At 37.4% G+C, this 11,862-nt stretch overlaps 1 protein-coding gene across 1 annotated transcript; it reads left to right on the plus strand.

Annotated features, from left to right (window-relative positions):
• The first annotated feature begins 676 nt into the window (after positions 1-676).
• LOC140278045 (glucagon receptor-like) lies at positions 677-11,658 on the plus strand. Its single transcript, XM_072372930.1, has 14 exons — positions 677-769; positions 3,907-4,009; positions 4,593-4,700; positions 5,450-5,571; positions 6,224-6,330; positions 7,954-8,110; positions 8,239-8,398; positions 8,769-8,829; positions 8,932-9,001; positions 9,139-9,230; positions 9,370-9,508; positions 10,993-11,034; positions 11,254-11,314; positions 11,378-11,658. Exons 1-14 carry the CDS (start codon positions 677-679, stop codon positions 11,656-11,658), a joined length of 1,596 nt encoding a protein of 531 aa, XP_072229031.1.
• Positions 11,659-11,862: the final 204 nt, after the last annotated feature.

Here is an 11,862-nt window from a genome sequence, read left to right on the forward strand (position 1 = left end):
TAAATCCTTTTACCCAAAATATGGACAATATTATTGTCTCCTATTTCAGATTGACATCATCTGCTATTAGTTTTAAGAAAAGACGGACTATAATGAATCATTAATTGAATATCATTTCAAATTTGATGAGTCTGTTTCTGCTCTAAACATCTGGTCAAACAAATATCACAGAATGTTGGGGAAACATCTTGTTTATGTGACACAGGCTTCTGAAAGTCCTGCATTGCAAACATGACTTCCATTAATTTATTCATTATTTTTCTCCCCCCTGATCCTGTCAAGACAGCTGTTTCGTTTCCTTCATTGTGAAAGAGACACGGGAATCACTTGGACGCAGTAAAACGAGGAATTGGACTGGTTACTTCAGATGTTTATTGCAGATCTAAATGATATTGCCTTGATTTAATGAATCGTGCAAAAAAAAAGCACCTAAAAGGTAGTTTGATAGTGGCATAATGGCCACTTTATAATTATGATATTGTCTTGCGATACAAATATCGCTTGTGCCCCATGACATAAACAGATACAAACAAACAAAAAGAAAGACAGAAAGAGAGAGAGAGAGAGAGAGAAAGAGAGAGAGAGAGATAAAAAAAATAGACACGATCGATCTCCGTGATAGGAGAAAAGCTTTACAGTCAATCGCCTAACTCACCACTGCAGTTAGTTACAGTGCATGAGGAAAATCAGTGGTGGCGGTCTGAGGAGGCAGGCGGTGGGAGATGAGCGGAGCATCGCAGACCGACCCAACTTCACTGTGCAGGTTCAGGTGAAGTCCGTCTCTGACTGAAACTGGACTGAACGCTTGCGCACAGGATTTCTTATCTCATCTTCTCCCCTCCAACGAACCGATCAGCTGTAAGTGACTAAATGTTTTATGTCCTCTGCTTTCATTAGTTGACTGTATGAACTGTTTCATACAGATGATACAGATGTTTTAACCTCGTCCATTAATTAGAGTTACAACCCGTATGGGAAATAATGGACAAATGGTTTTCAATAGTCTTTTTAATGACTGGGAGGAAGAAATGCTTTTTTGCTTCTTTTTTTTTCCAGCTGAAATGTAGTCAAATTTACAGATCATTTAAGCAGGATGGAAGTATTTACCCTCCCATGAAGCAACCACCTGCAGCTGATAATCATCTCACAGCTGTTGCTATAGAGTGTTTATCATCTGTTAACACCTGAAAACCCTCAGTCTTTCAGCTCTGTCTGTCTTCTGACTGACTGAAGTTTAAGGAAACCTGGGCTAAAAAGGAGGAGATTTCATCCAACAAGTATTAGATGTAAAATAGCAAGATTTTTGGAGGTTGTGTGAAGCACTGAAATGATTGCAAGGGTATTCAGTTGATGAATGAAGATGAGTAATGTTAAAGGCCACTCAGATGTTTTATTGTAATTCTAGAAGTCACTGGACAGGGTTGGGTTGGTCATTTGAAATATAATCTGCAGCAGAACAAACATACATGTCAGTTTTTATATTTGTAAATGAAATAATGCAGTCCCATCTGAGTCGCTTTACAATACTTCAAAATCAAATAGAGAAATTGCTGCACTGTATACAAAAAAAAATCTAAGAAAATTTGAATGAATACGCTTCTGTGAACATCTCCATTTTATTTTTGATGCAAACTAAATGTATTGATGGTGTTCAGTGTAACAGTCAGTCAAATGTTTAAAAAAAGGAGTGAAAAATCCTATGTAAAAAGCTCGGCAGCAGAATATATCAAGTAGAGAAATTCTATATATTCTGTTGACAATATTAGGCTTTTAGGAAAGCTCAAATACAATTATCCTTACAAAAAGATGACGGCACAACTGCGTGCCAGTTTACAGCAAGTTCTTATGTAATGTGAAAAGTAAGCAAGTAGCTAAAGTATCTAAAACTAAAAAGGTTGCTTTGTTTTTCAGATCTTATCTTTGCTGATAGAGTTAATAATTTTTCATATCATGTGGTAACAGAATCCTGTCTACATGTAACCTATTACAGCACAGTCTTTCTAGTAAGAAACGCACAGCCATTCCTCATTCTGCCTAAGGCAGCGATAGTCAAATGTCATCAGAGAGAAATCAAATCAGCGCTTTGGCAGCCTGTTGACACACAGTGGCTGCCTTGAGCCGGAGGAGGGTCCCCCACAGATGCAGGGGGCATGATGCTCAGTTTGCTAAGAAGTGGTTCCACTGCAGAGATTTAGGTTAATCTGTGGGGTGTCAGACTGCACCACTGCTCATTATTCAAATGTACTGTGCTGGTGCCATTTTTGTCTGGTTTTCATAGACAAGCTGCATGGTTAAATATTGCTTTGCAATATCAGAAATGACATTACAGTTTGAAAAAAAGTAAATAGATATCAGTCAGGAAATGATTAAAAAAGTATCAATTTAGAATTTTTTTTAAACTAGTTCCAAATCGTGTTAGATTTTGATACAAGCGCCTTTCTTGGTCACTGTGACATGCTGTAAGAAATGTGGAACAACCCTCTATCAGTGATATAAAAAGATATTAGAAATGTACAAGACAAAAAAAATTACACACAAAAAAAAATGTGATACCATATTTATGGACATACTACTAAAATGGGCCTTTCATGATGGTATGAGACATTTGCCATACTGACTGGCTACAGTTATTACCATGACAACATCACAAAAAGAAAAACAACTACAAAAAACTATTTTATCCAAGTATGGGTCATTTGCACGGGTTCACACAAGTCTCTGTCAGTAATTAGCAAATCAGCTACATGTACTCTTTCATTAACGCACTGATCTCTGACATATGTGTATAATGATTTTAGATAGCTTCAGTTATGAGATCTTCCATTGCACCAAACAGCTGCAAGCGGCCACATGACAAACACACCATAACAACAGCAACAAAAAAGAATGAATCATGTTTCTGTGTTGACTCCTCTATATCTCAGTGCCTATCTTTTTGTTAACGATCAAGTACGCTCAGAGCCTAATGGGGTGACACATTAACCCCCTTAACATCCATTTTTGTAACACCATCATTAAGGTTTTACCCGATATGTTATACCTTCGGAAAAAAAACTCCTCATCGATATTATGTATCAAAACGCAACAATACATGGCAAATTGAAGTGCTCTTCTTCTTCAAATGTACTCTTATTTCCAGCTATACAACACCTCACAAAAGAACAAAAGGCACCATGGTAGGACCCTATAAACAGGCACTAAAATCAGGGAATCGTTAACGAGATTCAATGGATTCACAGCTGGGAACTTGTTCTTCAACCCGCCTATTCCTAGTACACGTGAGCCTTGTCCAGTGAACTCGCAGACTCCTTCCGAAGGTAAAATCTACCAGAAAATATTGTATTCTCAATCACTAAAATCAGGTGAAAATCAAATAGTAGAAAAAATAGAAAAAAATCAATAGTAGAAGTCCTCCACTCGTGGTAAACCAGAGATATAAGAGCCTTTTCCTTTGGCATTACTGTATCGAAAGCAAACAGCCTATTTGAGAAAAAAAGCATCAGAAATTCTTTGCATTAATGGAAAAGGTTTAGGAAAGGATTTACTTCTGGTATATGTTTTATAGAAATTACCTGATTGAATGTGAGTGGGTGTGCAGAGAAATAGGTTTTAGAGTGCCGGTGGTTGTAGATTTATATCAACATCCTCATTCTCTACAGTTTTTGCAGGTCTGAATAATTGGGCTGTTACTGGGGGGGGTTTTTTCATAAAGAAGACCACTTCTGCAGTCATGTACCGGACACTCAACAGAACAGCTTTGATTTGCCTGCTGTTTCTCAAGCTGCCAAAGGTTGGTTCACATGAAATACAAGACTCAACATATTAACCTCCAAAAATGCTGAGTGTCATGTGTTTTATGATATTATGGATCTATAGTTTCTGCTGTGTTTACACCTATATTTACAGTTTGAGACGGTATGCGGGAAAGTCTTTGAAGAGACTTACCGGAAATGGGTCCAGTACAAAGAGGACTGTATCAAGATGATAGAAAATGAAACGCTGCCTCAAGGTACAAAAGGACTCAATTAATTTGCAGCGGAATTATCTTGAGTAAGGAAATATGCAACCGGGGAAAAAAGCAGGGAGTCAACTGAAGTCATTTACTATTGCATTACAAAATTAGCATATGTGACTTCTTGTTGAGGCACAGATGTCCTATTTGAAGTCTTCCAAGCAATGAAAAATAGTATCTTTTCATGATCATAATACTGTATATTTCTAAGCTTTTTCTTTTCCGTGAAAAGCGTCTAAAAATAGCTTCAATATAATTGTACCTTCACTTCACTTTGCATTAGTCGATCTATGCAAATCTAAGTAACCAATTGTAAAATGCTAGAGTCGAGTAAACCAGTGCAGCTAGTCCGGCTCAGAGAATTCGGCAAGCTGACAGGATGAGTTCTGAGGTTAGTTACGTTTAAGCTCTGGCTGTTGATCGATGCACTGTAAGCTCAGGCTTGGTGTTGACTGTGTGTATCTGCCATAATCTATTTTACCCCTTCAAAATAAAAACACTTGGGCATGTTTATCAAAGTTAAAAACGTGATTCTCGCTTGACGAAGTCTAAAGAATCCTTTTCTTTGCCATTCCTGCAGGCTTGTTCTGCAACAGGACATTTGACAGATATGCCTGCTGGCCAGATGCTCCTGCTGGCGTTATGGTCAACATCTCATGTCCATTCTACCTGCCATGGTATGATAAAGGTAACAGAAACAACCAACTAATATATATACAGTATGCATCTCTTGTTTTTCTTCTTTTTTTATCTTCTTATCATGAAAAAAGAAAAAGAAAGTACTCTCTCTTTGAGTGCTACTTATCAGATTTTAAAATGAGGTAATTGCGACTACCATGTTATTATCTATCTAGCCAAAATGCTGAAGAAGAGTGACCCCACAGAAAGTAAGTTCTGCTGATAAAATGCCCTTGATTAACTGATCGCCAGCTGGTGCGATCCCCTTTTTAAACGCAGATGTTTTGGCAGTTTGCTGGTCTGGAGTGTTCAGGTGTGTGTTAAACCAACGCAAAGGAGGAGAGACATCAGGAATCATAAAGAAGAAGTTGTTGCTGTCCGTCAACTTCTCAACGATTATCTTTCTACAGTTCATTATTCCACTCTGAGAAAAAACATTCAGTGGAAACCATTTAAGACCGTAGCCAATCTCCACAAGAGTGATAATCCAGCAGGTTCACCCCACAGTCAGATTGCAATTACTTTTTTAATAATTACTTTTTATATGCATTTTTTTTTAGATGTTTATTTAGCATTCGTGAATATCCTTTAGTTTAGCCTGAACTTACATGTATTGTTGTGTCAATTGTTTTTTTTCCCTCTGTAATTGAGAGACGACCTAATCAGGCTACTATCTACCAGCATGCATGCTTCAACAAGGTGTGCTGTTATTTGGGAGTAGGCAGATATTGACTGCAGGACTGACTGCTTCTCTTCCAGTGTCCAAAGGTGTTGTTCGTAGGCAATGTGGGTCTGACGGACTCTGGGAGAGAGACGAGAGCGGGGTGGTATGGAGGGACAAGAGCCAGTGTGAGGAGGAAAAAGAAGTGGCTTCTCGGGAGGTATAACGACAACAAGAACCTGTATTACCTGAATTCTGTACAATATATGAATAAATATTTTTCTTATTATCTATTTGTACATAAATTATTTTTTTTAGTTAAAAAGATATCAGGAAAAAAGACATGAACTGAATTACCACAGGACTATGGCCACCAGCAGAATAAAGTCTGAAAGAGCTAAAAAGATTTTAGTGGCTCATGGAACTTCAAAGAAATATCTTTGCAATCTGGAAAGAAAGAAAGAAGGACACTTCTTGTCTTGCACTGACTGATAATTGGCTGTTTTGAAATAGTCAGGTAAAAGATTCTGTGCCCTTAGAAATTGCTCTATGCAAGGCTACAGAGTTCTATTATACTGCATTGCCAAGTGGCTTTGTTGGCATATAACTACAGGAAACTGTAGATGGGATGCTTTTTGTCCACACGGCTGTTAGCTTTTACAGTAAGTAAGTCAATTATTCCACATAAAAGACATATTTTATTCAAGCCCCAAAACTTTGCAAAAATGCAAAAGGAGCAATTGAGGTGTGTTAGCAGTAGTAATAAAACATTTTTAAAAAATGTTTGTAGATTCACTCAACAAATTTACTGTCAATGTTATTTGTAAATTATGGAGAGCGGATTCCCAAAAAGTGTGAATTTGTCTTTGCAGCTGTGGTACAAACAGTTGCTGTTGAGCTTCAGGATGTTGTACACTGTTGGCTATTCCTTGTCCTTGTCCACACTCACAATGGCTCTCATCATTCTTCTGAGCTTTAGGTAAGCTGTCTGACGTACGTAAAAGCCTTTTGTTTTGTAAGTGTGTTGTGTGTCAAAACTACAGCACCGTTGTTCTTTGGTCATTTGTTTGTTCATGGAACATAAAGGCAAAAGTACAAATGACAGGTAAAGGTGAATATTAACACTGTGCCGGTGCTGTGTGGTGTCTATTTGGAGATGTGTTGGAGATGTGTGTTTACTCCGTTCAGATAAGTAATAATAATGACAATGATGAAGAGAAGAAGAAGAAGAAAAACCTCCTATAGTTTATATCCATAAGTGCAATAATAAAAAAGACAATATTAGTTTAGTTATAATATCAAATGAATTAACAAAGAAATAAATAGAATAGAAGAAGAAGAAAATAACCAATAGATTAATCCATAATAAATGTTGTGGGGTATTAATTTCATAAATGAATAAAAAAGAAGTATATCAAACATGAAAAATAAACACTTCATTTACTTACGTACTTACTTAAATTGTTAATGATAATGATGATTGAAATAGAGTGAAAAAAAGAGTAATAATAATAATAATGATGACAATGATAACAATTCAAGGTTTATTTGTGGGAATGTAGAAATGTACGAGGCTTCACAAAGTTCTGTTTATCTTAGATTGAGGTATATCAGAAATGGGTTCCAGAGGTTATTAAAGATGGGTTTGTTATTTATGTTGAAAGGATTTGTTTTTTCATCCAGTGGAAGGACTCTCCAAAAACCAAATCTTTGTTTATTGATGTGGGTTGAGTAGAAATGTAGAAATCTACTTTTTCAAAGGCTTTTTCTGCGTCTAGTGGTACAATTATGGCTTTGGTTTGTTTTGTTGAGCAAGATTGATTAAATTGGAAACACTGAAAACTGCTGTCTGAGGTTCTTCTATATTTGATTCAACCAGTTTCATCTGGATGAACTATTGATGGAGTGACTGTTTCTAATCTAGTGGTAAGAGCTTTAGTGATAATCTTTAGATTATTAAAGAGATTGGACGGTGAAAAAGTTGGTTTGGGTCTTTATTGGACTTTAAGATAAGTGTAATTACTGCTGTGTTCATATGTGGCGGTATTATGGAAGTGATTTTAATTCCTATGGTGAATCTTAGAAATAACAGGTCCGGGTTATTTGTTATTTGGCATTTTGTTGAGTGCTTTCTTGAGTTCTTCGGGGTGAGGGGAGCATCTAACATGTCTATCTGTTCCTCTGACAGTGTGGAGAGAGTCTTCAATTTCTGTTTCCTTTGGGCAATGGTTAGATTAGTATAGTTGGTTATAGAAGGTTTTAAATACATTGTCGATTTCTTGTGGGTTGTGGACAGTTTCACCCGAGGAGCTGAGGATAGACGGAATTATTGCCATCTTGTTTGTGTTATAGCCCCCCCCCCATCACAAATGCTATAACACATGCTTTATGCTTTCAAAGATAGACAATCACACCTCGATAATCTTCAGCCAACAAAGTCTTCAGCTTTAAAAGAATCTTTAAAAAGAAAATCAAGAACAAAGTAATTGAAATCTATGTGGTTTTGCAGGCCAGTTACAAGAAACACAACAAAATAACTACCGGTACTTTTTTTTTTCTTTTATCTAGACTCACCTAATATTCCTTTTGTGACTCATGACAGGAAACTGCATTGCACCAGAAACTACATCCACGCCAACCTCTTCTTGTCTTTCATCCTGCGAGCCGTGGCTGTGATTGTTAAGGACACAATGATAGATCGCCACTGGGGGAGAGAAATCATGAAACAGGCCGATGTGAGCGAGATGCTCAGTCATCAGGTAGGTCTTAAAGTACACTGGTGACGGTTTATTATCTGGTGTAAATGACCACAAAAATTGTTCAGTTCAGTTCCTGTGACTTTTCTGTGTTTTTCATGCTATAATTGTTTCTAAATTCTTTCCTCCAGGTTGCTATTGGATGCAGGATAGCACAGGTCGTGATGCAGTATTGTGTCTTGGCCAATCATTTTTGGTTCTTTGGAGAGGCCATTTATTTGTACTCAGTACTTATTTCCTCTGTGTTCATTGACAACAACAAGCATTTGCCTTACCTCTGTCTTTGCTGGGGTAAGTACTATATTGTTATTTCTTTGTACCTAAAAGAACATGCCACAAAGGAGCTTTTATGGAGCTTATTACACTGAATTCAAGAAGATGTTGTCATTGATAAAATCCATATTGGCTTTACATCAAGGAGCAGTTCATCTTAGATGTACAAAAGTCGCAAAGTGCATTACGAGAAACATCACACAGCCCCCATGACTCTCCACTGTTATGTTTGATGAATGGACATTGAAGCAAACTCATGTCAGCTGAATAGTCATTTAATGGATGCCATGGAGAAATTCAAAGCGCATCCATGTTGTTTTTTTCTTAAGTTTGTTTTGAAAGCGACTGAAGTACTTAACAGGATTTTCTTTTAATGCTTTTGCTTCAGGTACCCCCTTCCTGTTTGTAGTCCCCTGGGTAGTGGTGAAGATATTGAAAGAAAACAAAGAGTAAGTGAGCGTACGTGCTGTACGTGCATGGTGCCGCCATATTTAGACAACTGTGCAACAGATTGAAACAAGAAAAAGTGATATGTGCCTTTTTTTTCTCAGGTGCTGGGCTCTCAATGAGAACATGAACTACTGGTGGATCATTCGTTTCCCAGTCCTTTTTTCTTCACTTGTAAGGATTCATTTTGCAGACAGTCTACCAAGTGTTGGAGTCACACATTGACTCCAATGCGTACTAGAACATGCATCATAATATGTATGTTTTTGTGCTGGCTAAAACAACTCATATTGTCATTTGCCGATCAACAGATCAACTTTCTGATTTTCTTGAAGATTCTTGGAGTCATATTTTCCAAACTGAAAGCAATCAACCAGAGTCGATACCCAGATTACAAACTTCGGCAAGTGGTTTGAGCATCATTTCAGTGACTAAATATGCTTAAAACTCTTTCTTAAGAAGGCCTTTATTAAATGAATACTTACATAAAGCCACATGTATGACCCTGTGACACATTCCGAATCTGTTTTTGTCCTTTTTAGGCTTGCCAAGGCCACCCTTACCCTTATTCCTCTGTTTGGAATTCATGAGGTGATCTTCATCTTTGCAACAGATGAGCAGACAACAGGTGTTCTTCGTTATGTTAAAGTGTTCTTTAACCTCTTTATTAGCTCGTTTCAGGTAGGTACAACAAGAGTTAAGTGTGACTGCTTTTTCATTAGTGGTAACATGCTGCAATGTGTAATTGTGGAGCTGCTACAGAAAAAAATATTCTCAATGTAAAATTGTGGATACAGAATGATAGTCGAAATACAAAACCTCCAATCCTCCAAACCTCCATCTGATTTGTGGATTTCACTTTGAATGATGAGAACAAGGAAGGTTGGTCATATACAGTCTGTATTGTTAACACATAATATAGTAATGTAGTCCAAAAACAGTGTATTATGTATCAGGTATCCTCTGCTCTTGCATTCTGCAAGAAAACAACACGTTTTTTCTCAAAACACGAGTTTTCTCAAAAAAGTACATTTTTCAGATAGGAGGTTTTGCCTTTCGACCATCGATAATACCATCAAAATAATCAGATAGTCTGGAGACAACTCTGTGTGCAAGGGGCATGGCTGGGAATCTGTATTGGATTAACGGGACTCAGGTGGTTTAAAAAAAAAAGCATTAAAAAGATATTTGCCTGAAAACATAGTTCACCGTGCCATCCACAAACGCACATTAAAGTTATCATACAAAGAAATGGCCACATGTGAACACAATCAACCAAAGCTGGGGCAAAACTCAATTAGAATTGATTGAGGCAAAGTGGAAAACTGCTACGTGGTCAGACAAATCAAAATTTTTAATCTTTTTTGGAAAGATTAAACTAAAGACAAAAGGGTTGATTTTGCTTGTTTCAAACCTCAATGAAAAACTCAATGAATATATGATATATTGGTACATTAGTGCCCATGGAAGTGGCAGCTTGCACATTTAGAAAGGCACCATCAATGCTGAAAGATATATCAAGGTTTTAGAGCAACATACGCTCCAATCCAGTGACTTCATTATCAAGGAAGGCCTTGTAGAATTTCAGCAAGACAACGCTAAATCGCATACTGCATCTATTAAAATAGCATGGCATCATAGTAGAAGAGTATAGGGTGCTAGACTGGCATGCCTGCAGTCCAGACAGTTTGCCAATTAAAAACATTTGGTACATCATGACACACAAAGTACAACAAAAAAGATCCAGAACTGTTGAGCAATAAGAATTCAAACAAGAATGGATCAACATTCTTCTCCCAAAGGTCCCCACAACTCCTTGACATTCATGGACTGTTGTTAAAAGAATAGATGCTACACACTGGTTAACATGGTGCCCCATCCCAACTTTTTTGAGATGTGTCGCTGCCATCAAATTCAACGTGAGCCAATATTTTTCATTAAATGGTCAAATGTTTCACTTTCAAGGTTTGATATGTTCTATTATAAGTAAAATCTTGATTTGGAGGATTCGCAAATGAATGCATTCTGTTTTTACCCATATTTGGCACAGCATCACAACTTTTGGGGACTTTGATGTGTTTTTGGGGTTGCACATGTATATATATGGTCTTGTACAGCAAATTCTTCTTTGCCTAAACTAAATAAGGCCTTTTTTCTATTTGCAGGGCTTACTCGTGGCTGTACTCTACTGCTATGCCAATAAAGAGGTTGATATTCTCATTACTTATTAAAAAATGTTTTCTAATCTTGAGTTTAACAGTTTAACTAATATTAGAAGAACTCAGATTAAAAGACATATGGTATGCTGTTGATTTAGTATTGTTATCCAGGGGTTTAATATGCCAAACATACATTTTCTGTATTTTGTGCTTGTTTTTGACTTTCCATATCAACTCTTAAATGCCTAATCTCCACTCTGGTTTCAGGTGCAGACAGAACTGAAAAGGAAGTTGCGCAGCTGGAGGACAGAGACAGGGATCGCATGCTGTAGACAGTGACTAGCTGTGCTTGAATCTCGAGCAGACACTTTCTCCATTGCCTCTGTCCCAGACCGCAACAGATCCTCTGTCTCAACAGCCAGGGTAGTGCCAGACGGTTCACCTACTCCTGACAGCTCACAGATTTTCAGACGTCCTGTTCAGCCAACTTCCCCACAAGCAGATGCTTCTCTGAAGCACTCTCCATTAGCGGGGAATAGCGATAACATCCTGCAGCACAGGGACCCAGATGACACTGGACAATCATCTATGGCAATGCAGATGTCTTTCCTCATTCATCTCAAAGACCCGGTGGAACAGCTCCCACATGTTGCAAATGCAGACTCACACTGAAGGGAGCAATGCATTAATTGTAGGCCTACATTTCACATTCTTTGTGCTTTGAGAACATATATATAAAATATTCTGTGTTATGTGCATTGTAAAATTATGTGGAATTGAAAGGTTTGTTTTAATATATTGATGTCTGAAAGAAATAGAACTACCATATGGTGCATTTTAAAGAGCAGCTATGTACATATACAATTTTGCAAGGTG

The sequence above is a fragment of the Leuresthes tenuis genome, unplaced genomic scaffold (genome assembly GCF_036924035.1).
Source record: "Leuresthes tenuis unplaced genomic scaffold, fLeuTen1.0.hap1 SCAF_20, whole genome shotgun sequence".
Taxonomy (NCBI): domain Eukaryota; kingdom Metazoa; phylum Chordata; class Actinopteri; order Atheriniformes; family Atherinopsidae; genus Leuresthes; species Leuresthes tenuis.

What these genes read in the sequence shown, in the direction of transcription:
- LOC140278045 (XM_072372930.1), top strand. Translation starts at nt 677, where the DNA reads ATGAGGAAAATCAGTGGTGGCGGTCTGAGGAGGCAGGCGGTGGGAGAT. An exon ending in ATCATTCTTCTGAGCTTTAG is followed by an intron (nt 6,331 to 7,953) that starts GTAAGCTGTCTG and finishes GACTCATGACAG; the next exon opens with GAAACTGCATTGCACCAGAA. An exon ending in TCTTTATTAGCTCGTTTCAG is followed by an intron (nt 9,509 to 10,992) that starts GTAGGTACAACA and finishes TTCTATTTGCAG; the next exon opens with GGCTTACTCGTGGCTGTACT.